General features: G+C 64.0%; 2 protein-coding genes across 5 annotated transcripts in view; one reads left to right on the forward strand and one right to left on the reverse strand.

Moving 5' to 3' along the window:
* Positions 1-773: 773 nt before the first annotated feature.
* Positions 774-21,875, forward strand: GET4 (guided entry of tail-anchored proteins factor 4). 2 transcript variants are annotated; one of them, XM_044746629.2, is made up of 9 exons: positions 774-1,145; positions 6,410-6,488; positions 6,843-6,924; positions 7,485-7,634; positions 11,393-11,531; positions 12,838-12,978; positions 16,171-16,246; positions 16,355-16,427; positions 20,968-21,875. In XM_044746629.2, exons 1-9 carry the CDS (start codon positions 991-993, stop codon positions 21,051-21,053), a joined length of 981 nt encoding a protein of 326 aa, XP_044602564.1. In that variant the 5' UTR covers positions 774-990; the 3' UTR covers positions 21,054-21,875. The 2 variants fall into 2 exon arrangements, with proteins under 2 accessions (XP_044602564.1, XP_044602563.1); XM_044746628.2 differs by having other exon boundaries at positions 904-1,145; positions 7,461-7,634.
* A 1,283-nt stretch (positions 21,876-23,158) lies between these two features.
* Positions 23,159-27,775, reverse strand: part of ADAP1 (ArfGAP with dual PH domains 1) — a 62,983-nt gene continuing 58,366 nt past the window's right edge. For 2 of the 3 annotated variants that reach the window (XM_044746627.2, XM_070484050.1), the window contains 5 exons: positions 25,640-25,723; positions 25,388-25,450; positions 24,643-24,714; positions 24,224-24,452; positions 23,159-24,141 (listed from right to left, as the gene is read on the reverse strand). In XM_044746627.2, the coding sequence (XP_044602562.2) occupies positions 24,113-24,141; positions 24,224-24,452; positions 24,643-24,714; positions 25,388-25,450; positions 25,640-25,723 (477 nt within the window). In that variant the 3' untranslated portion in view covers positions 23,159-24,112. The remainder of the gene's footprint in view (positions 24,142-24,223; positions 24,453-24,642; positions 24,715-25,387; positions 25,451-25,639; positions 25,724-27,775) is intronic. The other variant, XM_070484048.1, reaches the window with a different exon arrangement.

Raw genomic sequence — 27,775 nt, forward strand, 5'->3', positions numbered from 1 at the left:
GGGGGAGGTGCGGGCACAGCGCCCTTGCAAGCCTGGCCCGGGGTCTGTCCATCGGGGCTGCTGGCGGGGGGCGCGAGGCCGCGACGAGGGCTGGGGCAGGCCTCTGCAGGGGACACTGGACCGCGACGGGGAGGGGCGACGCCGCGGAGAGGAGACGCTGCCCGCGGCGGGAGGCACAACTCGGGCGCCGGCCCCCACCCCCGCCCCAGTCTCCGGGCCGGTGCCCGCCACAGTCCTGCAGGGGACGGAGGGAAGGTGACGCTTCCGGGAGCCCCCGGGACGCCTGCGCCTGCTCGGGACCCGGGCCGGGAGGCCGTCGCAGCAGGGGGACCGCGCGCACGGCCGGCCCGGCGGCTCGGCTCAGGCCCGAGCGGCTGCCGCGGGGACGTGGCCCCGAGGGCTCCCGGCCCCGTGCGCCACGGCCCTGCCCTCCTGCAAGGCCCGAGCCCGTGCCTGTGCTGCTTCTGATGGCGGGGCCGGCCCTCGGAGCCCTGGAGCCCTCGCGGCGCGCGGCCTCGTCCAGGGGGAACCTGAGCGCCGCGCCCGCCCGGGACCCGCCGGTGCAGCGGCCCGCGCAGCGGTCTCACGGCCGATCTGGAAGTGTCTCCGCGGCGGCGACCCGCGGGCACTCGGGGGAGGGCCAGGGCCGGGACGCCCGAGCCTCCGCTTCCCCTCCGCCGCGCGCACGCCCTCCGCCGTCACGGCCGCCGCCATTGTGGGGCAGCGCGCCCCGCGGTCACGTGGCCGCCCTCCGCTGCCCCGCCCCCGCGGTCACGTGATCGCCCTCCGCTGCCCCGCCCCTCGGTCACGTGGCCTCCCTCCGCTGCCCCGCCCCTCGGTCACGTGGTCGCTCGCGGGCGCGCCGGCCCCCGCTGCGCGCGGCTCCTCGCGGCCACCGTAGAGGGCGTCGGGCTGCCGCCGGGACGGAAGCCGAGAGGCGCTGCCGACCGCGCCTGCGACAGCGTCAGCTCTGCGCGGAGCGCCGGCCCGATGGCGGCGGCGGCGGCGATGGCCGAGCAGGAGAGCGCCCGGAACGGCGCCCGCAACCGCGGCGGCGTCCAGCGCGTGGAGGGCAAGCTGCGCGCCAGCGTCGAGAAGGGCGACTACTACGAAGCGCACCAGATGTACCGGACGCTCTTCTTCAGGTAGCCGGCCGCCGCCAGGGCCCGCCGCCGCCGCCAGGGCCCCCGCCGCTGCTGTCGCGGGGTCGGGGCGCGCGGCGGCGCGGGGCGGGCTCCGGACCGCGGACCCGGCCCCCAGATCCCTGCCCAGACCCCGAACCTCGGCCCCGACCCCGGCCCAGCACCCGCTCCCGGACCCCAGCCCTGACCCCGGCCCAGGCCGCGAACCCCGACCCCGGACCCCGGCCCCGACCTCGGACCCCGGCCCCTGGGTCCCGGCTCAGACCCCGACCCCGGACTCCGGACTTCGGGTCCCAGACCACAAACCCGCGATTCTGGATCCCGATCGCGGACCCCGGATCCCTGCCCAGATCCTGGACCCCGACCCAGAGCCCCGACCCCAGAGCTTGGACCGCCGATTCCGGAGCCCGAACCCAGACCCTCGACCCCTATACCCTAGTCCTTGGCCCCGACCTCGGGCCCTGCCTTTGACCTCCCGGCCGGGCCCTCTCTCCCCCGCTCTCCCCTCCCCCGGCCCTCCCACCTCGAGCCCCGAGCGCCGCTGGGTGGGTGTGAAACCCCCACGCGGAGTCTCACTGTCCTCCCACAGGGAGTTGAGTCGTGAGGGTTTGAACACGTTTCTCTGCCTGTTTTGTCGCTCTTGTCCTGCTGCATGCTGTGTGTTGTTACTAAACCGGCTATTTTTATGACCCCGGTATTGTTACCTGCTGCCGGGTGCGCTGGCCACTGGCCACGTGCGCCTCTGAGCTTCTGAAAGGTGGGAGGTCCCGAATGGGGCGGGCTGTGAGTGTAGACATACGCGGGTTCCAGACACGTGTAAAAAAGGACGTGAAATAGCTCAGTAAGTTTTAAAAGATCGATTTCACGTTGAATCGGTACTTTGTGTTATTGGGCTAAGTAAAGTGGTTTTTATTTTAGCATCACCCTATAAATTTTTAAAGGAGCATGTCGCTTGCATTAGTTTTTTGGATTGCAACGTGTCACGGTGTTTCTGTTGTCATACAGCCCCGGCCGTAGGCTTTTCTTGTACTTGTAAGGCATTCGTGTAGATTACACGTCTTCTGTGGTGCTTTGTAGTTGGAGCAAGAAAACGATTGGACCATTCATTAGAACTTAAATGTGTTTTAGAGACAGTCTTAGAGAATTTAGTCTGTTCTGTGCAGGGCCCCACAACAGCAAATGTACTGGTATTTAAGGGTATTTGATATTTAAGGGTATTTGGATCTGGCCTTTACACCATTTAGGCTTAGATTTTAAAATTTTCTCCCAACAGCCAGTTGGAATCGGTCTTGGGATCAATGTCCTGGGAACTCTGGAGGTCCCTTCTGCTGGGGTTCCAGTTTGCAGTTTACGTTTGGGTTAAATGTGGCGCGTTGTGGCCAGAGGACCAGGTAGGAGTGAGCGATGGTTCTTCGGGGAACGAGGAAGATGAGCGAAGGCCTTGCACTCGGTGACACTGAGCGCCCGCTGGGCGGCTCAGCCGGTCAGAAACCGGTGCCGGCGAGCTTTTGTCTGCCCGAGACCTGCCCTGGTGTGTGCTGTTCTTGGGGATTTGTATATAAATATTTGCCCCGGTGGTTAGTCAGCAGAACGGGATCATCCCAGAGGTAAACATGGTGTCCTTGTCTTGAGCCAGCTCTGCGAGTGCTACATGAGGAATGTAAGCGTCGATTAGCTTTAAAGTGGCGAGTCCCTCTGCCCGTGGTCGTTTCATGGTGACACTGGGGGGTGGTGATGAACGTCAGGCTCCCCACCAGCCCAGCCTTGACCTGGGCTCGCATTCCGCCTCTGCTCCGTGACCCGTGACCCATGACCCAGGACACCTTGTTGCACCTCGCTGAGCCTTGGCCTCCTCCTGGGTCCTTTCGGGGCCCCTGCACCCCTTCAGGAGTAGTGAGAAGTGCGTGATCTGCCGTCGGCCTCGTGGGGGTGCAGGGCCAAGTCGACAGTGGCAATTGTGGCCGTCCCAGAGGCCTGACCGAAACAGGCTGGCGTGGTCCCTGTCCCTCCAGGGTGCAGCCCATGTTCAGACCCTCAGTGCCAGCCCTGGGTTAGAGCCCTCCACGGTGGGCAGCTCCTGGAGAAGTCAAATTCACCAAACTGTATTCTTTTATGTGTTTTTACAAATAAATATTTTTATACTTAAGTATTTATATAAAACGTGCAATTTGATGAGTTCAGTTTTGGGCATATGTGTACACCCATGAAACTATGACCAGTCAAGATGTTGGAAGTATCCATCATGCCCCCAAATTTTCTCATCCGCCTCTACAATCAATCGCTCACCTCTTGACCCCGGGCAACCACTGATCTGTCATGATAGACTGGTTTCCGTCTTCAGTGGAATCGTAGAGTGTGTCCTGTTTTTTGTCTGAGTTCACCCGTGTGTGTCACCCGTTCATTTTCATCGCTGAGCGGCCTCTCATTGTGTGGATGGCCCAGTTTGTTTATCCATTCACGTGTTGGATAAACTTACCAAGTTAGGCTGTTTCAGTTCGCTTACGTTATATCCCGCGGCAGTTTGAGGAGGAGGGGAGGAGACATTGGGCAGCCCAAAAGACGGCTTGAGAGTGTGCTCCATGGGAGTGGGCAGAGGTCGCTGGTGCAGCTGGCTCGGTTGGGGGCCGGCGTCAGTGCCTGGGGCTGTGTCACCGACGGTGCTGCTGGCACTGGGTGGTCCCGTGTCCTCAGACCTCTCCGCCCCAACGAGGAGGAGCGAGTCCGTTCTCCAGGCTTGTTGGGTTGTTGGCGCTCGGTCAGACAAACCCTGCGGCTTGGGTGACTCCTTTGATGGTGGCCCGTGCTGCCGTCATGGCCAGCGGGGTCCCCACAGTGTGCCCTGCGCCTGCCCAGCTGGCTGGAGCCGGCCTTCTGCTCAGGGCCCCTGAGACCTGTGCTGCGTGTTGACTGTGGCCTGTGCCCTTGTTGGGACTCACGTCGAATGAGGACGTTTGTAGAAAGAAACACTTAGAACACGTGTTCTCCGTGCCCGGGTGGAAGGAGCGCCTGCCCGGAGGGGTGGCCGGACCACACTTAGTGGAGACTTTGACGCCCGCACCGTTCCCGTCCCTGACATTAATGCTTCCGTTTCTACGTTCTGCCCTTTTATAAAAATAAGAGTGAAGTGACTAGAAGCGTCGCAGACGCGGTGCCCTGTGGTCCGGAGGTGCTGCCGTGTCCATTGGCAGCAGACGGCACCAGCACGTGCTGGCCCGACGTCCTTCCGTCAGCGACGCGGAGGCTGACTTGCAGTGTGGACAGTGGTCAGCTGTGGACAGGCTGCCACGGAGGCCAGGGCCGCGGGGTGGCGCCGTGCCGGAAGGCTCCTGCCTTGGCCACCCCAGCCCGCTGGGACCCCGAGGGCGCCTCGTCCCGCTGTCACCCAGCAGTGAACCTCTCCCCTGCCCGGCGTTCCGCAGGGAGAAGCGCGTTCGCTCTCCGCGGTGGCCGTCCCGGGCAGTCCTGATCTGCAGGCCACTCCAGCTGGAAGGGGAGTGAGCGCTGGGAGTCCCAAGGTCCAGTAGACGGGTCACCCTCCTTGCGGGGCTCCCGTGCCCGCAGCTGGCCGCACCCGCCCGTCCCGAGAGCGGCGCTGTCCCAGGAGCCTTCGTCTGCCTCTTGGACTCCTTTGGCTTCACCTGGTCTCCTGAGAGCTCTGTCTTGCTGTATCTGACGTGGAAGAATCTGGAACCACGTTGCGTCGTGAATAAACCGCGTCAGGCTGGCCTAATGGTCACCTAGGAAGAATGCCGACATGTGTGCAGGCGGCAGCTGTGCCCCTCTGAGGGCTGGTTCCCAGAACCCTCCTTGGTGCTGCTGGGCAGCAGGTCGTGTGCAGGGCGGCTCCTGGCGGGACTGGAGGAGGACGGCCGGAGCTGGTGTGGGGTGGGCGGCATGTGTGCACGCACGTGTGCGGTGAGAGTGGGAGGGTGCCGCCCCCAGCCGTGCTGTCGAGAAGCCGCAGCCGGGCCAGTGGCCCGTGGGCTGACGCTGGCTGCTCTCTTGGGCGTAGGTCTTTCCTCCCAGTCCCATTGCTGTGCAGCCAGCTGGGGTCTCCCGGCGGGTCTCGCGTCCGGGCCGCTGGACCCTGCGTACTGACCGGTGGGGTTGTGTTCTCCTGGGGGCGTCGGGTTGCAGGGCCTCTTTGAAGAAGAGACCTTCTCTGTGGTTACGGGCATGGGCGGCCGTGCCTGACTGTGGCCCTGGGCGCTGCGGGGGCTCCCGGCTCGAGCCTCCTGTGCTGCGCTGCTGGCCCCATCCTTCCTGAGGTGGGTTGGTTTGGGCTGGAGGCCCAGGTCCGGTGGGGTGGTCTTGTTTCTTTTCTGACAATCATTGCGATAAACGTGTAGCTGATGAGCGAAATGTGCCGCCTGCACTGCTGCGCGGGCTGCTCCAGGGGAGGCCGTGCCTGCGAGTTCGCTTCCTCGGGTGGGGCCCAGGCCGCGCCGCCCCCAAGCATCGTCCATTCCACCCTGTCAGCTGCCGGGTGTCGGGCTGCCCCGTGCGTCCCCCTCTGCAGCTCGGAAGGCCGGCTCTCCCTGCCTCCTGCGCTTTGTGAGAAATGCGCTCAGAGTGGGAGGGTGACGCTGGGCTGTGGTGACAGTGCCCACTCAGGCCTGTGTCTCCCGGAGGGAGTCAGCGTGGGGCCCGTGCCTGCAGCCGACACCGAGAACGTCGTTCGGCCACCGTGGGTGCCATCCGCCCATCAGTCTCTGTGCGGAGCTCTGCTGTCCCTGGTTCCCTGCGTCGTCCTGACCGTGGTTCTCCGGTGGGTGAGGGTGCGTCACCCACCCCTCCGTGCAGTGCCTGCCAGTGTGGAAGGCCTGGCCTCAGGTGGCGGTCACCCCGGCCTGTGGCTTGTCCTCCTGACAGTCCTGGCGCGCTGCAGGGAGGCGCTGCAGGGCACAGGTCTCCCGCTACCCTGAGCCATGTCGCTGACCGCAGGGAGCCGTGCACGCAGCGCGAGCCGGGTGTGGGACAGCCCACCTGGGGCCTGGACAGAGCCAGGGGGCGGGCGCCTTGCCCGCTGGGTGAGGTGCGACCTCGGGCGGGAGCACAGCCTTGCTTCCACTCCGGGTGGTGGGTGTGTCTGGCTTGGCGGCGTCATAAAGCGCTCACGCTCACGCCTCGTCTTCAGCCTTTGCCGTCCAAAACCATCCCTCCTGGGCCCAGGGCACTAACTCGGAGAGCGTGTTAGACGGGGGCGGCGCGTGCGTGTCGTGGGGGCAGCCGCCCTGACTGCGCACTGCTGCCCTGTCTTGTCGCAGGTACACGTCGCAGAGCAAGCACGCCGAGGCCCGGGAGCTCATGTGCTCGGGAGCGCTGCTGTTCTTCAGCCACGGCCAGGTGAGCCGCTGCCCGGGGCTTCCGTGCCGGGGCCTGTGGGCTGGGCGGGCCGTCCTCGGTGCTGGCCGCTCTGCCTGCAGCCGGGCGAGTGTCTTGGGGTCCGGGTGAGTGTCCTGGGGTCCGGGCACAGATGCCCAGCCGTGTCTGGGGCTGGGGCGCTGCCCCCAGGCCGGGCGTCCACTCTCCGCCGGGTGGCCGGGTGACTCCAGTGCTCAGAAGAGTTTTCTCGGCTTCGCGCTCTCTCGGGTTTCCACCTGGAACCCAGAGCAGCTGCCTGACTTTGCCACAAATCCTCAGAACGGCCCGAGCTCTGTTTCTAACCGTGGGATTTTTGTTCGTTTCCGTGTTTTTTAGCAAAACAGTGCTGCGGACTTGTCCATGCTGGTCTTAGAGTCTCTGGAGAAGGCAGAAGTGGAGGTGGCCGACGAGCTCCTGGGTGAGGCTCTCTCACTGTGCCCTCGAGACGGTCTCCTGGCTGGTCTCTTGGGTAGCCACACACATGCACACACACGCGCGTGCATGGGAGCCACCCTGCTGTTCCGGCTCTGATGGACGGTGGCCTCCTAGCCGGCAGGCGAGGTGGGGTGTCCCTTGTCACATCCTGCCTTGCTGGCCTCCCCGCGCTGGCCAGCTTGCAGCTGGAGCCTTCGTGGGAGCCGCCAGCTGGAAAGACGAGGAGGCCGCTCCTGCCTCGGCAGCTCTGGCACCACCTTTCTCACCATGCTCCCCTCCCCATGTCTGGCTCCCAACGCCGGCTGAGCCGCGAGCCCGGAAAGGAGGGTGTGGCTGCTGGCACTGCAGTGGGGAGGCCAACTGAGGGTGGCCCGGACGGCTCCAGCCCCTGGGGCTACACTGGGATGCCCCCACTGCCCTGGTTGCTCTCGACTGCAGGGCGATGGCTGCTGCTTTCAATGAGCTTTAGTGAGATGCGCTGTGCAGAGAGCTGAAGGGGTGGCCTGTTCTTCGGGTCAGGGCCTCTGTGTGTGTCGTTTTTAGAAAACCTGGCTAAACTGTTCAGTCTGATGGATCCCAATTCTCCGGAGCGAGTGGCTTTTGTGTCCAGAGCCCTGAAGTGGTCCAGCGGGGGATCCGGGAAGCTGGGCCACCCCCGGCTCCACCAGCTGCTGGCGCTCACGCTGTGGAAAGGTAGGCCTGCAGAGCCCGCGTGCAGAGCGTGGCTCCGGAGTGGCGGCCCCAGGCCTTTCCCGGAGGGCTGCGCGCCTGTCGTCCCGGGGCAGCTGTTCCTCCTCGTGCTCCCTGCAGCTCTTGTCTGCTTTTCCATTTTGGTGGGTTGAAATCACCTGCCGCAGCGCCCGAGGAGGGGAGCGCCTGCTCTGGAACAGCACGGCCGCTCTCTGTGAAGGGCAAGCGTCCCGACGCCAACCGGTCTGTCTCGGTGGAGCCACCTGCTCCAAGGAGGACTGCCAAGGCCGGGGCTGCGGTGGGCAGCTGTGCTGGGCTGGCCCTTCCCCAGGGACCCTTCTCTCTTGGGGGCGGCAAGGCCTCGCCCCTGCCAGCACGGGGCCTCCTTCCTGGGACGCTCATCCAGACCAGCACTCACGGGTGCTAGGTGCTGTCTTTGTTTAGCACCTGTGGCATCTTCTAATTAGCGTTCGTAGGGGCTGGTCATGCCGTGTCCTGAGCTCCCAGCCCGCCAGTTGGGCACAGGGAGGGGCGCCCGGGCACTGCTACTGGAGGCACTGGACGACGGTTGGTCGGCGGTTAGAAAGCGGCCCTCTCTGGGCCCTCCATGTACCCTGGCTGCAGATGGGAGTGTGCACCTGTCGCGCTGGACGTCATCTGGCGGGCCCGCTGAAGGGAAGGTGCCAGGCAGGTGCCTGGGTGGGGCGCAGAGGGCATGGGCTGGCGGCTTGTGCTGTGGGAGTTCAGAGGGTCTGGGCTGAAGGCGCCTTCTCTGGACGTGAGTGCAGACAAGTGTGGGAACGGCAGGCCCCCTGGAACGGCCGTTCTGATGGGGGTGTGAGGCTGGGGGAACACCTCCGCCCGCGCTCCCTCTCTCACAAGGCCAGTGCCAGGCTGGGTGCCCGCCACACGCTCGACTCCGCTGTGTGTCCCACCTGCTGTGGCCGGCGGGGCGTGGGGCTCGTCTGGGTGCTGGCATACCAGCTCAGTCCTCTCCCCAGAGGAACGTTACTGAGAATAATGAGTCAGATAGATCTGAGCGAATTCGAAGGCCCAGAAGTTCAGGAAACTCTCCTGAGGGCATGGCTGAGTCCCCTCAGCTCCACCCGAAGGAAGAAGCGTGACTGAGAAAGAGCAGCTGGCACCTTCCGCCACGCCGGCCGGGGCTCCCTCCCCCTCTGGCCACACGTTCGCGGGGCTGCCTCCTTCTCCCAGCGCTTGTGGCTGGTTCCTGTGCTTCCTAAGAACCGGCCTGGCGCCACGTCCCACAGACCTGTCCCGGTCCCCTCGCCAGCACGGGTTCCCCTCTGCTCACTCACGGCGCCCGTCTGTGTCCTGTCTGCTGTCTGTCTACACCGCACACCCTCCCGCACTCGGAGCCCAGCCCCCTTGTGTGGTGCAGGGCGCCCAGGGAGCGCCCCCAGGAGCCCCATGCCGTCTGCCGGCTGGCCCAGCAGGTGGTGGGGGCCGTGCGCCCACCCAACCCCTGCCCCGTCTTCAGAGGAGCGGGGCCTGCGAGAGCAGGGGTGGCCCGCAGCTGCTGGTGGGCACAGTGATTCCACAGCCCTGCCCCGCCCGCGTGTGTGGGGCCCGTGGGGGATGCCAGGCGGAGCATGGGCCGCCCCCGTGTCCGTGAGGTAGCGTGCATGGTGCATGCTCAGTGGCTCAGCACATATGTTCAATGTTAGGGTCTTAACAATTCAAGATGGAGCAGGTGAATGCACTCCTTGGGCACAGGCTGTCGGGGGAGGTGTGGTGTCCTGGTGGGCGTCCTGTTCGCTTGGAGGGGCCGCGTTCCGCTGTCTGCAGGGAGCCTGGCCTGGGAAAGGCCCACGTCAGGGCTCCCCCGGGCTGGTGGGGCCTCCAGGCGGGTATGCGGTGGCCTGCTCTCTGCTGCATCCCGCAGCCCACCCGCTGGCACCTCCGTTGGCCCTCATGACGAACCCCACCCAGTCCTTCGCCTCGTGCGGCGTTGGTCTTCCATCCAGGGCTCCGAGGGGCCTGGGGCCGGGCTGGGCGCAGTTGCTTGCCTGGTTTTTCTGCTTATGTGGATGCTGTAAAACCAGAAGGTGGTTTTGGGGGGTTGGAGGGAGAGAAGGGGGCAGACGGGCCGCGACTACGGAAGGAGACGCTGCCTCCGAGTCGCTGTGTGTTCTCTGTGGCTGCAGGGGGCGAGAGCGGAGGCCAGGCCTGGAGGGCCTGTTAGGTGGGGGGCGCTGCGCGATGATGCGGGGCCTGGGGGCAGACAGCCTGTCTCGGGAGGGCGCGTGTTCTCCACAGGAGGTAGGAGGGAGCGGGCCACTGGGGCCGTGGCTCAGTGCCTCACCCATGGAAGGAGCAGTGGTGGGGACCAGGGTGGCATGTGAGCCGGACGGGGTGATGGCCCTGCTCTGGGAGACGGCCGGGCTGTGGGCAGGTGGCTGGACGAGCCGGGGGCCTGAGCAGGAGGTGCGGTGGCTGCGCCTGGAGCTGCGTCTGTGCCTCGGAACTGCCAAGGCTCCGGGTGTCCTGTGCCCTGTGGGGTGCCAAGCAGCGTCTCTGGGCTCCAGTCAGATGCCAGGAGCACCCGCAGCCGTGGCAGCAAAAACCGTCTCCAGACACGGCCCCGTGTCCCGAGTGGGGGCCGCTGTGGGGCAGCTGGCGTAGGGGGCGGCCCTCGGGAGAAGGGCAGCTGCCTTCGGGGTGGTGGGGGGAGGGTGTCAGGGCAGGCCCGGTTCACAGCCTGGCGCATCCACTGGCGCTGGCCGGGTCGGGACCGTCAGAACCCTCGACAGCTGAGCAGCGAGCTCACGACGGAGATGCTCAGACGGCTGGGCGTGGAGGACGTGTCCCCCGCGCGCCCGCCCCCTTCCCCTGGCTCTGTTAGCACTGCAGCCCGGCCCTTGGTTAGAGGCTCGGCCACGGCAAACGCGGGCTGAGACTGGCTGTGCGTGTGACTCAGCCGCTAGGATGAGTGTCCATCTCAGGGCTGGAGGCCGCCTTCCTGACCGCTTGCCTCGGACCCCACCCTGAGTGTCCCCGTCCAGCCCCTACAGGGCGCACAGCAGAAGTGGACGTCCAGATGCTGGTGACACAGGCCACTCAGCACGTGCCTCTGCACACGGGCCTTGTTAGGCCTCTCGGGTCCTGTTCCCGCTGTGACGGGCCGGCCTGCGTCCAGAGGGTCTTCCCTCCGGTGCCTGCTCCATGGGGCATCGACGAGATCGTGGGCCCCCCTCTCTGTGGAGGGGCAGACAGCGTCCACGGCCACCGAGTCCCGTGCAGTCTGCTCAAGGGCAGAAAGTGCTGCAGAAGAAGGGGCGTGAGCCGTGGGCTGGGAGCAGGGTGCGGGCTCCTGGTGACCTCGGGGCCGTGGGAGAGGCGGGCCTTGACCTGGTCCTGCTGCTCCTCCGGGAGTCCAGGCGCTGAGTCGGGTCGGTGGGTTTTGCATCAGGGTCCTGCAGTTTCTGTGCGGGGCAGCAGGGCCTGTCCTGCGGCTGCTCCTCGGGGTTCCGCTGAGACAATGTTGGTGTGGGAACTCGGGGCAGCTGGCGCAGCTCGGCCGAGCTGAAGAAGCCACCTCCCTAGCTGTGTGTGGCTGATGCCTCAAACGCGAGGCGGCTGGGTGCAAAGTCGCGGACCCCCGGGCACAGGGCGTGCGCGGCATCTGCTGGCCCATCCCTCCCTGGTGTGCACCGAGGGGCGGCTGTGTGGACGGCGAGGGCGGGGCGGGCCCGGCAGTCGTGCGCCCCGTGTCCTGACGGGCCCCTCTCCCTCCGCAGAACAGAATTACTGTGAGTCTCGGTACCACTTCCTGCACTCGACGGACGGCGAGGGCTGCGCCAACATGCTGGTGGAGTACTCCACCTCCAGGGGCTTCCGCAGCGAGGTCGACATGTTCGTGGCCCAGGCCGTGCTACAGTAGGTACCCCCCCCGGCCCCTGGCTCAGACGCGCGGTGTTTCTGAGCCGTTGGGCGCACTTGCCCTGTGGCCTCTGCCGCAGACCGCGCGGGACGGCAGACGCTGCTCGTCGACTCTCTTAAGCCAGCGCAGGTCTCGGGCGCTCGTAAAGTTTCAGTCGAGCAGTAAAAGTGAGTTTTTCATTCTAAATCAGCATTTGTCTGTCACCACTGGTCCTCCGTTGTCTCTTCTGTGATTTGGGTTTTTAGGATCAGACGACCGTTCTTTTGTAGGACGCCCGTCTTTGTGAGTCTCGCCTGGTCTCCGGGAGTGTGGGGTGAGCCGGCGTCCGCGGGCCGTGTCTCCAAGGCCTGCGCTTCACCGTGCGCGCAGAGCCCCCCACACCCTGCCCTCCCGCTGGGTCCCGGCTCCTCCCTCGCGCCCGTGAGGCCGCCTCGGCCCGTTTTCTCTCCAGCAGCCGACCTGACGATGTTGCCGCGAGCTGCAGGGTCGAGCGGGCAGCGCAGCGAGCGCCCACGTGGGGCAGGGTCGCCTGCGCAAGCGCCTCCCATCCCGCTTGTTCCCGCTGGGGCCATCCTCCCTCCTGGTGGAGACGCGGCGTGGGGAGAGGCTCCCTCCTCCCACGGAGGCATGGATCTGCGGGCGGGCGGTGGGCGGGCTGCGCCCTGAGTTTGGAGGGGACGGGCTCACAGAATGTTGTGGTGGTTCGCGGCACCTCACAGCTTCCACGCGTGGCTGCTTTTTGCCACCCTCGACTTTAAAAATGAAACCTTTTTAAAATCCACACCTCGCTGATCCTGGCTTTGTGGCACTTGGTGTAGATACTTTCTCTGGGCTGAACATGAGATCAGTGAACCCCTTCTCGTTGATCCCTTTTTATGCCTTAAAAACCTATTATCGAGGGTCGCGCCTAGGGCTCTGTCCTCCGTGGGCATAAACCGAGGCCTGTCCTGGTGCCCAGCATGGCGCCTGGGGCCCTGGGCCGGTTGCTCATGCGGGCAGGTGCCTGGGGGTGCCGAGCAGACAGGTTTCGCCACCACCCCTGCCCTGTTGCCCTTGGGTGCATCGCCCTGCAGGCCTGACGTTCCACCTGAGGGTGAAGGCCCGGATGGCCGTGCCCAGCGGCGGCCTCCAGAACGTTGGGGCTGTCACCCCAGCCCTGGGCCGTGTCGGGACGGCCTGGGAGAGGCTGTCCCAGGCCCGCACACATGGCGGCACCCCTTGTGCACCGTTCACGTAAATGCTTATAGAAACCCCGTATTCCTTCCTCAGGATCCCTACTCACTAGGATGTTCTTATTTCCAGGTTTCTCTGTTTGAAAAACAAAAGCAGCGCATCGGTGGTGTTCACAACGTACACGCAGAAGCACCCGTCCATCGAGGGCGGGCCTCCGTTCGTGCAGCCCCTGCTGAACTTCATCTGGTTTCTGCTGTTGGCTGTAGACGGGTGAGTTTCGTGTGTGCATTGTGGGTGTGTGTATAGGGGTGTGTGTGTAGGTATGCAAATGTGTATATGTACATTTATAGGTGTGAGTGTACAGGTGTGAGCATGTGGGTGTGTACGGGGAGCGTGTCGGCATGGGTGTGTGCACAGGCGTGTAGGTGTGAGTGTGGGTGTGTACGGGGAGCGTGTCGGCATGGGTGTGTGCACAGGTGTGTAGGTGTGAGTGTGGGTGTGTACGGGGAGCGTGTCGGCATGGATGCGTGCACAGGTGTGTAGGTGTGAGTGTGGGTGTGTACGGGGAGCGTGTCGGCATGGGTCTATGCACAGGTGTGTAGGTGTGAGTGTGGGTGTGTACGGGGAGCGTGTCGACATGGGTGTGTGCACAGGTGTGTAGGTGTGAGTGTGGGTGTGTACGGGGAGCGTGTCGGCATGGATGCGTGCACAGGTGTGTAGGTGTGAGTGTGGGTGTGTACGGGGAGCGTGTCGACATGGGTGTGTGCACAGGTGTGTAGGTGTGAGTGTGGGTGTGTACGGGGAGCGTGTCGGCATGGGTGTGTGCACAGGCGTGTAGGTGTGAGTGTGGGTGTGTACGGGGAGCGTGTCGGCATGGATGCGTGCACAGGTGTGTAGGTGTGAGTGTGGGTGTGTACGGGGAGCGTGTCGGCATGGGTGTGTGCACAGGTCTGTAGGTGTGAGTGTGGGTGTGTACAGGGAGCGTGTCGGCATGGATGCGTGCACAGGTGTGTAGGTGTGAGTGTGGGTGTGTACGGGGAGCGTGTCGACATGGGTGTGTGCACAGGTCTGTAGGTGTGAGCATGTGGGTGTGTACAGGGAGCGTGTCGACATGGGTGTGTGCACAGGTGTGTAGGTGTGAGTGTGGGTGTGTACGGGGAGTGTGTCGGCATGGATGCGTGCACAGGTGTGTAGGTGTGAGCGTGTGGGTGTGTACGGGGAGCGTGTCGGCATGGGTGTGTGCACAGGTGTGTAGGTGTGAGTGTGGGTGTGTACGGGGAGCGTGTCGGCATGGGTGTGTGCACAGGTCTGTAGGTGTGAGCATGTGGGTGTGTACGGGGAGCGTGTCGGCATGGATGCGTGCACAGGTGTGTAGGTGTGAGTGTGGGTGTGTACGGGGAGCGTGTCGGCATGGATGCGTGCACAGGTGTGTAGGTGTGAGTGTGGGTGTGTACGGGGAGCGTGTCGGCATGGGTGTGTGCACAGGTGTGTAGGTGTGAGTGTGGGTGTGTACAGGGAGCGTGTCGACATGGGTGTGTGCACAGGTGTGTAGGTGTGAGCGTGTGGGTGTGTACAGGGAGCGTGTCGACATGGGTCTGTGCACAGGTGTGTAGGTGTGAGTGTGGGTGTGTACGGGGAGCGTGTCGGCATGGATGCATGCACAGGTGTGTAGGTGTGAGCGTGTGGGTGTGTACAGGGAGCGTGTCGGCATGGATGCGTGCACAGGTGTGTAGGTGTGAGTGTGGGTGTGTACGGGGAGCGTGTCGGCATGGGTGTGTGCACAGGTGTGTAGGTGTGAGTGTGGGTGTGTACGGGGAGCGTGTCGGCATGGGTGTGTGCACAGGTGTGTAGGTGTGAGTGTGGGTGTGTACGGGGAGCGTGTCGGCATGGGTCTATGCACAGGTGTGTAGGTGTGAGTGTGGGTGTGTACGGGGAGCGTGTCGGCATGGGTGTGTGCACAGGTGTGTAGGTGTGAGTGTGGGTGTGTACAGGGAGCGTGTCGACATGGGTGTGTGCACAGGTGTGTAGGTGTGAGCGTGTGGGTGTGTACAGGGAGCGTGTCGACATGGGTCTGTGCACAGGTGTGTAGGTGTGAGTGTGGGTGTGTACGGGGAGCGTGTCGGCATGGATGCATGCACAGGTGTGTAGGTGTGAGCGTGTGGGTGTGTACAGGGAGCGTGTCGGCATGGATGCGTGCACAGGTGTGTAGGTGTGAGTGTGGGTGTGTACGGGGAGCGTGTCGGCATGGGTGTGTGCACAGGTGTGTAGGTGTGAGTGTGGGTGTGTACGGGGAGCGTGTCGGCATGGGTGTGTGCACAGGTGTGTAGGTGTGAGTGTGGGTGTGTACGGGGAGCGTGTCGGCATGGGTCTATGCACAGGTGTGTAGGTGTGAGTGTGGGTGTGTACGGGGAGCGTGTCGGCATGGGTGTGTGCACAGGTGTGTAGGTGTGAGTGTGGGTGTGTACGGGGAGCGTGTCGGCATGGATGCGTGCACAGGTCTGTAGGTGTGAGTGTGGGTGTGTACGGGGAGCGTGTCGACATGGCTGTGTGCACAGGTGTGTAGGTGTGAGTGTGGGTGTGTACGGGGAGCGTGTCGGCATGGGTCTATGCACAGGTGTGTAGGTGTGAGTGTGGGTGTGTACGGGGAGCGTGTCGACATGGGTGTGTGCACAGGTGTGTAGGTGTGAGTGTGTGTGTGTACAGGGAGCGTGTCGGCATGGATGCGTGCACAGGTGTGTAGGTGTGAGTGTGGGTGTGTACGGGGAGCGTGTCGGCATGGGTGTGTGCACAGGTGTGTAGGTGTGAGTGTGGGTGTGTACGGGGAGCGTGTCGGCATGGGTCTATGCACAGGTGTGTAGGTGTGAGTGTGGGTGTGTACGGGGAGCGTGTCGGCATGGGTGTGTGCACAGGTGTGTAGGTGTGAGTGTGGGTGTGTACGGGGAGCGTGTCGGCATGGATGCGTGCACAGGTCTGTAGGTGTGAGTGTGGGTGTGTACGGGGAGCGTGTCGACATGGGTGTGTGCACAGGTGTGTAGGTGTGAGTGTGGGTGTGTACGGGGAGCGTGTCGGCATGGGTCTATGCACAGGTGTGTAGGTGTGAGTGTGGGTGTGTACGGGGAGCGTGTCGACATGGGTGTGTGCACAGGTGTGTAGGTGTGAGTGTGGGTGTGTACGGGGAGCGTGTCGACATGGGTGTGTGCACAGGTGTGTAGGTGTGAGTGTGGGTGTGTACGGGGAGCGTGTCGGCATGGGTGTGTGCACAGGTGTGTAGGTGTGAGTGTGGGTGTGTACGGGGAGTGTGTCGGCATGGATGCGTGCACAGGTGTGTAGGTGTGAGCGTGTGGGTGTGTACAGGGAGCGTGTCGGCATGGGTGTGTGCACAGGCGTGCGAGTGTGCCAGCGCACGGCTCCTCGCCCTGCTCTCCCGGGTGAGCCGCTGGCGGGCGTGCCCTCTCGTCCCAGGGGCAAGCTGACAGTGTTCACAGTGCTGTGTGAGCAGTACCAGCCGTCCCTGCGGCGTGACCCGATGTACAACGAGGTGAGCCTTGCGCGGGGCGGGCGCTCGGCCTCGGGCGGCCTGGTGTTGGGGGTGGGCGGGGCCGCCTCTGTGCTGAGCGGGTCCGCGCTGACCGCTGTGCCCTCTCAGTACCTCGACAGGATAGGACAGCTCTTCTTCGGCGTGCCGCCCAAGCAGACGTCTTCCTACGGAGGCCTGCTCGGTAAGGCCCGGGCCCCCGGGGTGGGGGCAGCGGTCTGCACGGGCCAGGCCCTGTCACCCCGGCCTCTGCCTCGGGGCTCTGCCATGCACGCACTGCTGTTGCGCGGCGTCTCCCCAGGGCCCGGCCCTCTGCCGTGCCTCCAGCTCCTTTTCTCGCCTTGTTCCCAAAACACAGCTGGTGGGGCCCGTGCTCCGCGAGGGACAGTCGTGCCCGGGGCTCTCTCCACTGGCCACAGAATCCAGGCCAGGTTTTTTTCTTTCTTTATTGCTGTAAAATACACAGAACGTCACCATCTTAACCATCTTCAGTGCACGGTTCCCGGGTGTTGAGCACACTCACACTGTGTGTGCCTGTCCCCACCACCCGGCTCCCGGGCTTTTTGCATCTTGCAAAACTGAAACTCTGTCCCCATTAGACACTCACTCCCCTCCCGCCCCCCGGCCCCGCGCCCGCCAGTCCGCTCTGTTTCTGTGACCTCATCTCCTCCAGGGACCTGTATGAGTGGGGTTGTGCGGTGTTTGTCCTGTGAGCGGCTCATTTCACTCAGCACGGTGTCCTCAAGGGCCGTCCATGTGGTAGCAGGTGTCGGAATTGCCTTCGTTCTGAGGCTGAAGAACATTCCCGTGTGGACGGGCCACATTTCGCTCATCCCTTCATCCGTGGATGGATGTGCGGGTCGCTTCTGTGTTAGCCGTGTGGATCACACTGCTGTGAACGTGCGTGTGCAAATGCCCTGTGGAGGCCCTGCTTCACTTCTTTGGGGCTCATGCCCAGGAGCGGGACTGCCGAGTCGTGTGTTCCTGGCTCTGTGTTTAATGTTGTGAGGAACCTCCAGACTTCGGTCCACAGTGGCTCCCCATTTCACGTTCCCACCAGCAGCACATGTGGCTGCCGTCCTCCGCGTCCTCACGGGGCTTGTTCTCCGTGGTTTTGAGAGTGGTCACAGCGGCCCTCCGATGGTGTCAGCTGCTGTCTCCTTGCAGCCTGATCTGCGCCCGCCTGGCGAGCAGCCGTTCGGGTGTCTGTGTGATAGTCATGTCACTTGCATTTTTAGGGACAGACAGGTGGTCTGTTCAGGAGCTGCGTGTAAAGGTATTAATACTTTATCAGATGTAGGATTTGCAAATATCCTCCTGTTCTCTGGATTGCCTTTTTTTTAAGACTTCGTTTATTTTAAGCAGTTTTAGGTTCACAGCAAAATTAAGAAGATGGTCCAGAAAGTTCCCAGACGTCCCCTGCCCCACGTGCACAGTCTTCCCCATTATCAGTGTCCCCATCAGAGGGCGCATTTACTGTCAGTGAACCTGCACTGACACGTCATCGCCACCCAGCGGCCGTAGGTTCACTCGTGGTGGTGTCGCTCTGTGGGTTTTGACAGCCGTGTGACGTGCACCCACTGTTACCGTGTCACGCACAGCAGCTCTGTGCTCCACCCGCTCGTCCCTCCCACCCCCTCTGCCTTACTCTGTGGGTTGTCTCTCTCGATGCACATAATTCTTAAGGTTTCGTGAAGCCCAATTTGTCTGTTTTTTCTTTTGTTGCCTGTGCCTTTGGTGTCGTATCCAAGAAATCATTTCCAAACACAAAGTCGTGAAGCTTGTCCTGTTTTCTGCTAAGAATCTTATCATTTTAGGTCTTCATTTAGGTCATTGATCCCTTTTGAGTTAATTTTTGTACATGGTGTTAGGTGAGGGTCCAGCTTCGTTCTTTGCGTGTGGGTGTCCAGGTTTCCCAGCACCGTTTGGTGAAAAGTCTGTCCTTTCCCCATAGAATGGTCTTGTCAAAAACCATTTGATGCTGTACGTGAGGGCTCATTTCGGGCTCTCTGTTCTGCACCGTTGGTCGGTCTGTCTGTCTCTACGCCAGGACCAGACCGTTGTGATTACTGGAGCTTTGTAGTCAGTTTTGAAATCAGGAAGTGTGAGTGCCCCAGTTTTGTTTTTCAAGGTTGTTTGGCTATTTGGGTCCCTTGGATTCCATATGAATTTCAGGATGGGTTTTTCTCTTTCTGCAAAGATTGCATTGGATTTTAGATCGCTTTGGGTGATACCAACATTTTAACAATATTAATTTTTCCAGTCCATGAACGTGGGATGTGTTTCCATTTGTTTATGTTTCCTTTAATTTCTTTCAGCAATGTTTTGTAGTTTTCATTGTATAAGGTTTCTCTTTCTTGGTTAATTCCTAAGTATTTTATTGTTTTTGAGGTTATTGAAACAGTTGTTTTTGTGTTTCTTTTTACATTGTTCATTTTTCTTGTACAGAAATACCACTGACTTGTGTGTGTTGACTTCGTCTCTTGCTACTTTGCTGAATTCATTTATTCTAACAGCTTTTTTGTGGATGCTTTAGGATTTTCTACGTGTAAGATCATATCTGCAAGCAGAGGATTTTACTTCTTTCTTTCCGATTTGGATGCCTTTTATTTCTTTTTCTTGCCTACTTTCTGTGGCTGGAACTTCAGTGCTGTGTTGAATGGAAATGTTGCAAGTGAGCATCCTTGTCTCGTTCCAGATCTTAGAGGAAGAGCTTCAGTCTTTCCCCATTGAGCGTGATGTTTGCTGTGGGTTTTCCTGTGGGGCCTTTATCATGTGGAGGCAGTTTCCTTCTATTCCTAGTTTACTGAGTGTTTTTATCATGAAAGAGTGTTGAATTTTGTTAGATGCTTCTTGAGCATCAGTTGAGATGATCGTGTGTTTTTTCCCCTTCATTCTGTTAAGTGGGGTATTATGCTGATTGGCTTTCACGTGTTGAGCCGTCCTTGCATTCCAGGAATAAATCCCACTTGGTCATGGGGCGTAATCCTCATATGCTGCTGAATTCAGTTTGCTGGTATTTTCTGGAGGATTTTGCATCAATGATCGTCAGGGATATTGGTCTTCAGTTTTCTTTTCTTGCGGCGTCTTTGTCTGGCCTTGGTGTCAGGGTCATGCTGGCCTCGTAGGATGGGTTAGGAAGTGTCCCGTCCTCTTCAGGTTTGTGGAGAAGTGTGAGAAGGACTGACGGCGGCTCTTTAATCGTTTGGTGGGATTCCCCAGTGCAGCCACGGGGCGCAGGGCTTTTCTGTGCTGGGAGGTTTTCCATCACTGATCGTCTCCTTATTGGTTAGAGGTCTGTTCAGTTTAGTCTCGGCAGATGTCAGAGGTGAGATTCCTGACTCTGTCTTTCAAGGCCAGGCCACCACCCCGCATCCTGCACAGCCTGGTGCCGCCCCGGGTCTCCAGCGCTGTCTGCCTTCTCCTGAGCTCTGATGTTGACATCTCCCTTCACCAGGGCCGGGACCTGTGGGTTTGTAGCCCTTCATCTGTGACATTTTAGGTTTGAGCGGGGACATCACGTTTCACAGGGTTCCGAATTCACAAGCAGGCACCTGGCCGACAGTTTTTCTCACAGGCCGGACAGCGTAAGGTCTCCTCGGCTTCCTTCTGGAGCTGACTGGGCAGATACACAGACGGCTCACTCTGCAGAAACGGCCCCGTGTTGTGCACACTGACTACACCACGTCCTTTTCAGTGCTGGAGCTGCAGGTTACGCGGCGGCAGGCCTGGGTGGGGCTCGTCCCGCAGAGCCCGGTGTCCACATCAGAGGCTCCCGCCTGGGGCTCTGGGGCTGGGCGGGCGAGCATTTCTGTGTGGTGGCCTTGCCAGGTGCCTCTGGGGAATGTCCGTCTCTGAGACTACTCTGAAGTTGGCTTTTGCTCGTCCAGCGTGTCTGGAGTTGGTTTGGGGGAGGCGTTGGCAGGGGCCCCCACCCGCTGTCCGAGCGCTCGCACGGCCGCCCTTCTGAGTGGCCCCCCGGTGCTCAGGTGACTGTCGGTTGGCCGCGTGCACATCTGTTGGGCTTGGTCTCCGATGTCGCTCCTCGTCCCCACTGTCCTGACTCTCATGCTCGTTTATCTTCCGGCACAACTTCAGAGCCGGCCTTTGTGGTTCCCCCGACGCTGTCGGTGTGCTGACAGCCTGAGTCCAGCTGCAGGTCAGGGGAGATGTGGTGGTCGTGTCCAGGGACGCTGCCTGCGCTGCGGGTCTCTCCTGTGCTCATTTCCCCCGTGGTTGGTTTACGCAGACTTTGTAAACGTGGACTTTGTGTTGACAGAAGGGTTGTCTCTGGATAAAAACTAGACAGGGAAAGTGTCGGCGGTGACAGCCCCACAGGCGACAGCAGCTGTGTTTCACGTGTGGCCTTTGGGACTTGGATGCATCTTACTGGTTTGTGTGTCATGTGTTCTCATGCGTGTGGTTTATCCAGGGTTTTCCTGTGACACGGCTTATCGATGACTCTGGCTTCCCCCAGGGGCTGGGTCGGGGCCCCACTGGTGGGTATGTGGGGCCGTCCCCGTCATCCAACCGCGCAGCAGACGTCCTGAGCGTTTCTCGTGCCCCCTGCAGAGGTTCTTGCTGTGGGCTTCTGGGTCACAGGCATGAGCACTGTCGGGCTGCTGGTCTTGACAGCCCCGAGCGGGCGCTGTGGGACTGGGTTTCTGGGGTGCAGGAGCCCCAGTGAGGCGCCGCCCTGGCCCTGACCGTGTATTTGCCTCCAGGGAACCTTCTGAGCAGCCTCATGGGCTCCTCAGAGCAGGAGGGCGAGGACAGTCAGGACGACAGCAGCCCCATCGAGCTGGACTGACGCCGCCGTCCGGACCTGCGTGGAGACGCCCCGACCGCGAGTCCTGGACGCGGGTCCCCACGCCCAGCGGTTCCGAGGCGGTGGTGGCTGCGTGTGGGCGTTTCTCTGTGCGCTGGCCGCGGGCCACGTTGCTGTGCCGTGGGCTGCGTGGCGTGCCGGCTGGGCTGCACCGTGTACCCACAGATCGACCCACAATAAAGCTCCGGCCTGGCCGCGCCTCCACCCTCTCCCCGTCCTCTGTTTCTCGTGTGCTTTGGGAGGGCCCAGCGCTGACGGGCCTGGTGCAGGCGTGCCCGTCCCTGCCACAGACGGCATGCGGGAGCCGTGCCCCTCAGACAGCGGGAGGTGGCCGCCGTCGGGCCAACTGCCCGTGGATGTCCTGCAGTGGCCTGTCCCCCGGTGTCTTGGAGCACGCCGGGGCAGCAGCTCCGGGCCAAATCCCGGGAGCCTGGGCCCTGCGCCGAGACACGGCCAGTGGGAGCGCGTCTCATGAAGGGCGCGGCAGGACTGGCTGCCTTCCAGGACGCGGTATTTATTTTCATTGCTGATTGATTCTTTTTTGACCTGACATTTTAGGTTTGAACCAAATAACCAGTCCAGGGATGACCAAATCCGTCCTTTCTCACTGATGCTACACCACAGGTTCTCAGAATAACTGCAAAAGGGGAAACACTTTATTTTTTCACAATTAAAGTAAGAGTTGTAGATTAATGCACAGTGATCATGCATGGGAAGGAGCAAAACAATACAATTTATTTACTGTAAAAATGGACTTTAAAGGAAGGTTTAATTGCTGAGTTTAAATAAATCCTTTATACTGGGCTCTGCGCGCTGGTCCTTTCTGCGTGAGCTCCTGGGCCGCGGCCGGGTCCGGGCAGAGGCCTGAGTGCCCGGCGGTTTCCAGGTCTGTCCAGAGTCTGCCCGCGGTGGGCGGAGTGGACGGAGACGAGGGGCCCACGCAGGGCACGTCTGGTAGTTGTAGATACGAATAGACGGGGGTTTATTCGACTTCGGAGAAACCAGATCCGCTCAGAGGGCGGCGGCCTGTCCGGGGTCGGCCCCCCCGAGGTCGGCGCCCCGCTGCCCGGGTTCTGGGCGGAGGGTGGGGGGCTGCGCGGGGGCCGAGCCACGACGGACGCCCCGCTCGTGCGCCACGCTTCATTTGAATCCGAGTCGCGTCCAGCAGGATGGCTGGGTTTCAGGAAGTTTGAGCGGAGCGCACGTGCTCTACGCGCGCTTTTGCCCCCGATCCACGCGGACGAGCAGCGCCCGCTGCCCCGAGCCGGGCGGACCCGCGGCCGTCGTCGTGACCCTCCTCCCACGGGCACGCCGGCCTCCCGGAGCGCGGCTCGTCCCCAGGGTGCGGTTCGCGGCCCGGCCCCGCCCGGGATGGGGGAGCTCTGCGCCGTCGCAGCTGCGCGTCTGTGGGATGGGAAGGGTGTCAGTCCCCCGGGTACGGCGCTGGGTGCGCGCGCTCGCACACGGCGCACACGCAGAGGGCGTGCCGGCACTGCCAGGGTCAAGGAAGGGTCTAGAAGACGGTGCGGGAGGCCTTAGGTGGGCTGAGCCCCGCAGTGGGGCGGATCCAGGGGCGCCTCCTGCCTCTGGAAGGCGGTGGGCGAGGGTGGACGGTGGCGTCCGGGGAGGGGCGGACCCGCAGCCCCGGGGTCGGGGGGTGGTCATGTGCCAGGAGCGGGCCGGCCCTCTCCCTGGGGGCGGGGGCAGGGGCAGGGGCCCCTGTGGCCGTCCTCACCCCCAGCCCAGCCGTCTCGGGCCCTGGCAGCCTTGGGTCAGTGGGGATGGGGGCCAGGACCCTCTGTGAGGAGCTCGCGCCGCCTGAGCAGCCGGGTCTACGCGGGGCCTGGGCTGGTGGGCGGGGCGCTCAGGCGCAGAGCGAGACGGGGGCTCAGAGCACGAAGGACGGCCCCCAGGCCCACCTGCCCTGGGCTGTTCTGGGGCGCTGGGAGTCGGCCATGAGCCCAGGCAGAGGCCCGCGGGTGCCCTGCTCCTGGGGGTGCCCCTCCTCCCGGCGTGGACCTGAGGCCAGGCGGCAGGTCCTCCCGGGGGCCTGAGCCCCCTCCCCAGCCGCGGACACACAAATGAGGCCACGCCAGAGCCCACTTTATTCCAGGATGTGACACAAAGTGGGGAGCAGAATGCCCCGCCTTGGGGACCCTCTCCCAGTCCCCTCGAGGGCTGGTCCAGGGCTCCCCTGCAGCGGACACATCTCAGCCGAGCAGGACGGGAGAGCTGGGGCTGCCCGGGTCCCCCCGCAGTGACACACTGCAGCCTCCTAGGGAGACCGCACCCCGTGCACCATCCCCACCCCCCAGCCGTTCTCACAGATGCCCGCCCACACTGGACAGAGCCAGGCCACCTGGGGAGGGGGCTCGGTGGCTGCACCTACTGGCCAGCCCACAGCACGCTGGAGGCCGGTGGGGGTGAGTGGGGCCCAGGCCTCTACTGGCCTCATGGCAGCTCAGGCCACCACCCTCCAAGAGTTCAAAGGCCTCAAGGTCAGGCTAGTAGGGTGGGTGGCTGGTCAGCGCCAAGCCGGGCACTCGAGGTGCTCCCCCTCCCGTCTCCCTCCCGTCTCCCCCCGACCCAGGCAGGTGCCCCAGCGCCCCACGACTGACACACAGCAGATGCTCAATAAATACGTGTTGGGGGGCCGGGGGACGTGGGCAGGATGGCAGTGGGCGGGGAGGCATGCAGGCTGGCCCTCTGTCCCCAGGCCCAGCCTCCTGTCGGGGCGAGTCCTCCTGGGGGCAGGGCCGGGCCTCAGGGAGGGAGGGTCCGTGGGGAGGGGAGTGGGAGGGGGTGTCACAGATGGGGGCAGCAGCATGATGGGGTCAGAGGTCAGGCCGGGCAGCCCGCTGTGAGCTTCCAGAGAAACAAGTCCCGGTGGCTGAGGCTCAGGCCCCGCGGCCGCATCTGGGCTGCCCCTCGGGGTGGGGCAGGGGCTGGCCCGCGCCCTCCGTCCACAGCCCCGCATCCGGCCGCCACCTCGCCGGCCGCGTCTAGTGAGTCCAGTCCCTCGGCCACCAGGACGGTCTCCGCTAGGGTTTATGCTTGAAGTGCGCTTCCACTGCAAAAGGGACAGGCGTCCAGCGGGTCAGGGCCACACGGGGTGCGGGCACAGTCCCCAGGCCGCCCCTCCCAGCCCTCACCTGCATACTCCTGGGGCAGCATGGGCCTGTCCACGACCTTGCGGAAGGCCTCCACCCACGCCCGCTGCTCCGACTCTGTCTCGCAGGCCAGCAGGAACTTGCGCTCCGGCGTGACGATGGTGATGCCGTGCGGCCAGTGGTGGCCCTGGGTGGACGGCGGGAGCCCGTCCAGCACCGTGTAGCCGCTCTCCTTGCTGCCGATGAAGACCTCCCCTCGGGCGAAGGCGTCCTGCCGGCGGGGCCAGGCTGAGCGGCTGGTCCCAGGCCCCCGGCCGGCCCACCTCATGCAAGGGGGCAGCCAGGGCTGTGCCTCCTCCCTGCGCCCAGCTTTGCCTGGGCCCCCAGATCCAGGGTGATGAGGGGAGTAGGAGCCCGTCCCCCCGAGGCCTGGCTGACCCACGGCCCCGGCCCTTCCTTACCAGGGGGTCCTTGAAGTACATGAGCCTGCGGTCATCCATGGTGAACCAGCGCTTCCGGAAGCCTTCTGTTTGCTGTGCGTCAGAGCGTGCAGTGACTGGCTGGTCGGCCCGAGGCAGGCCCCTGTCCCCAGCTGACCACAGCTCCCCACCAGGAGGCCAGGGCCGGATGTTCACCCACCCACCCGTCCACTCTTTGCTGCCTCCTGCAGGCCATGCTGCATTCTGCTGTGGCCCTCCCACCCTGGCTGCACACAGGGCCTTTGCACGTGCTGTCCCTCCCTCTGCACAGCTCCTCCTCACTGGGCTGACCCCCAGACCTCCCTGTGGGCCTCAGGTAGGGTCCGGGCGTGGGTGGCAGGCTGCTCTGCACCACACTGCCCAAAGCGCCCCCATCTGGCCTGCGAGGCCACCCGGGACCTGGGATCGGAGCCACCTGTGTCTGCCCCTACCCCGGCCCATGGCAGGGAAGGGCGGAGCTGACTCCACAGGGCACAGTGGGGTGCCTGGCCCAAGTAGGGGACAGGTATGTGACAGGGGCGAGGCAGGGCTGGGGCCTGACCCAGAGCCCCACCGTCCGGGCCAGTGGGGCCCCTTTCTTACAAAACATTTCCGGGCCAGGCGACCCACGCCAAGATGACCCCCCGAAACAGGCAGCCGCGCCGCGCGTGGGAGGGTCGCTGGCACTCCCGGCCTCCCGCCGCCCCCAGGGGCCCGAGGTTCGGAGCCCGGCAGCGGGCCCACCCACCTTGGGCCCGGTCTTCTCCATGTAGCCCTCCTTCAGGTAGTTCCTGGAGAGCTTCGGCACCAGCTGCGGCAGAGAGCGGCTCAGCCCGGCCCCGCGGCCCCGGGCCCCGTCGAGCAGGGTCCCTGTGGTCACCTCCCGGGGCCTCGGCGGGCAGGGCAGGGCACTCTGCGGCCCAGGCGGGCCCTTGGTCAGCCCCCGACACCACCCCCCGCTAGGAAGCACGACCCCCAGGGGAACAGCCGCGCCACTCACGTCTGCGTCGCTGGCGCCCGGGAAGGCCACCTGCAGGTAGTGGAAGCGGGCGGCTCGGAGCGCGTTGAACCAGTCCACCATCTCCTGCGGGCAGAGGCGGTGTGGGCCGCGGCCAGGGCGGGCGCCCCCGGAGCCCTGCCCCCTCGGCCCCTCCTCCGGGCGCCGGGGTCGAGGACGGGCTGCCCCCACTCAGGCCGGGCCGCCGCGCGGGGCGCCGTGCAGGGGGGAGGCCCGCGGGGGAGGGCGGTCCACGCGGGCGCCGACCACGCACCAGAGCGTCCAGTGTGGCCCGGCGCGGGGTCGGGCAGGCCGCTCGGGAGGGGCGGGCACAGCGGGCGGGGCCGGGCGGCCCTCCCTGCTCTCAGACGGCCGCTTAACGCCCCGCTACTCGGAACCGCCCCAGCCACCCAGAGCGCGCCCCGCTGCTCCCGGCCGCCCGCCCCACAGACCCCGCCCACCTCAGGCCCCGCCCCTCAGCCCCACCCACCACGGGCCCCGCCCCTCAGGCCCCACCCACCACAGGCCCCACCCCCTCAGGTCCTGCCCAGACCCCGCCCACCACAGGCCGCACCCCTCAGGCCCCACCCACCACAGGCCCCACCCCCTCAGGTCCTGCCCAGACCCCGCCCACCTCAGGCCCCGCCCCTCAGGTCCTCCCAGACCCTGCCCCTCAGGCCCGCCCAGACCCCGCCCACCTCAGGCCCCGCCCCTCAGCCCCACCCAGACCCCGCCCACCTCAGGCCCCCGCCCCTCAGCCCCACCCACCACGGGCCCCGCCCCTCAGGCCCCACCCACCACGGGCCCCACCCCCTCAGGTCCTGCCCAGACCCCGCCCACCTCAGGCCCCGCCCCTCAGGCCCTGCCCAGACTCCGCCCCCCACAGACCCCTCCACCACCGGACCCCTGAGGCCCCACCCCAGAGACCCCGCCCCTCAGGCCCTGCCAAGGCTCCACCCACCACAGGCCCCGCCTCCACTGGCCCCCTGAGGCCCCGCCCACCACAGGGCCCGCCCTTCAGAGGCCCCGCCTCCACAAGCCCCACCCTGAGCCCCTTCACAGGCCATGCCCCTCGATGCCCCGCCCCTCGAGACCCTGCCCTGCGCAAGCCCCGCCCCCCATGGGCCAGCACAGGACCCCTGACCCAGCCCTGCAAATCCAGGCCGTGACCTCCACTCTGGACCCTGCCAGGAGCCTCAGCTCATCCCTGGTGCCCCCACCCCATTCCCGGCACCACTGAGTCTTCCGGTTCCTTCTCTCTCCCCTGGGGCAGAGCCACATCTAATGGGCGCAGCTGCATCCAAGCACCAGGCCAGGCACCAGGCTCTCAGGGGCAGGGAGGAGAGGGGCCGCTGTGCACATGGAAAGGCCCTGGGCTCCATCACCTGCCCCTTCCCTCCCTGGCCTGGTCTCCCCGAGGACAGCGGGGGCAGAGCTCCTGGAGAAAGCCGAGGCCGGCTCGCGCCTGAGCCAGGTTCCCTCCTAACACCTGTAAACGCTGCACCAGTAGCTGGGCTGCTTCAAGGCCTCCACCCGTGAGGTGGGCAGGGCCGCAGCAGACGCAGGTCTGCTGAGGACGGGAGACCCAAGCCAAGGGGGTGGCGGGGACGCAGCCCCCAAGGGCCGGCAGTGAGCTGCCCTCGGCCCCCTGGACGCGGGAGGGGCTGCGGGAGAGCTGGCTGACAGACGGCCCTCGCCCCGCAGAGGACGGAGCTCACTCTCCGCAGAGGGCGTAGGAGGGTCTTGGCCCAGGAGATGGGGAGCCCCAGTGCGGGCGTGCACGTGGGGGCACCGCTCCAGACACGGGGAACTGTGTGACTACGCACACACCAAGGCCCGAGAGCCCCATCCCGCTCAGCCCCACAGTGCGGGGGGCAACCGCGTCTGCACGAGGCGGAGGAGTGCTCTCGGGAGAATCTGACAGCCCCCCAGGAGGGCTCACACGGAAGACAGGGAACAGAGCACGGGAACAGACAGGAAACAGCAACTCCAGAGAGACACGCTGCTCAGGGAGAAGCCGGCTTCAGAATTTGACAGGAACAATCAGGTTAGAAAACAGGAACAGTGCCCTTTGTGAAACGAACACTCCGAGAGCCAAAGGGAGCTCCGCGGAATTAAAACACCGCAAGCAGAAGTACA

Source organism: Equus asinus, chromosome 14 (assembly GCF_041296235.1).
Source record: "Equus asinus isolate D_3611 breed Donkey chromosome 14, EquAss-T2T_v2, whole genome shotgun sequence".
NCBI classification, from domain to species: Eukaryota; Metazoa; Chordata; class Mammalia; order Perissodactyla; family Equidae; genus Equus; species Equus asinus.

Bases quoted from the DNA above. Each gene is read 5' to 3' on its own strand.
- GET4 (XM_044746628.2), top strand. From the start codon at position 991: ATGGCGGCGGCGGCGGCGATGGCCGAGCAGGAGAGCGCCCGGAACGGC. The intron at 7,635-11,392 runs GTAGGCCTGCAG...CTCCCTCCGCAG, and splicing joins GGCGCTCACGCTGTGGAAAG to AACAGAATTACTGTGAGTCT. The intron at 11,532-12,837 runs GTAGGTACCCCC...TCTTATTTCCAG, and splicing joins GTGGCCCAGGCCGTGCTACA to GTTTCTCTGTTTGAAAAACA.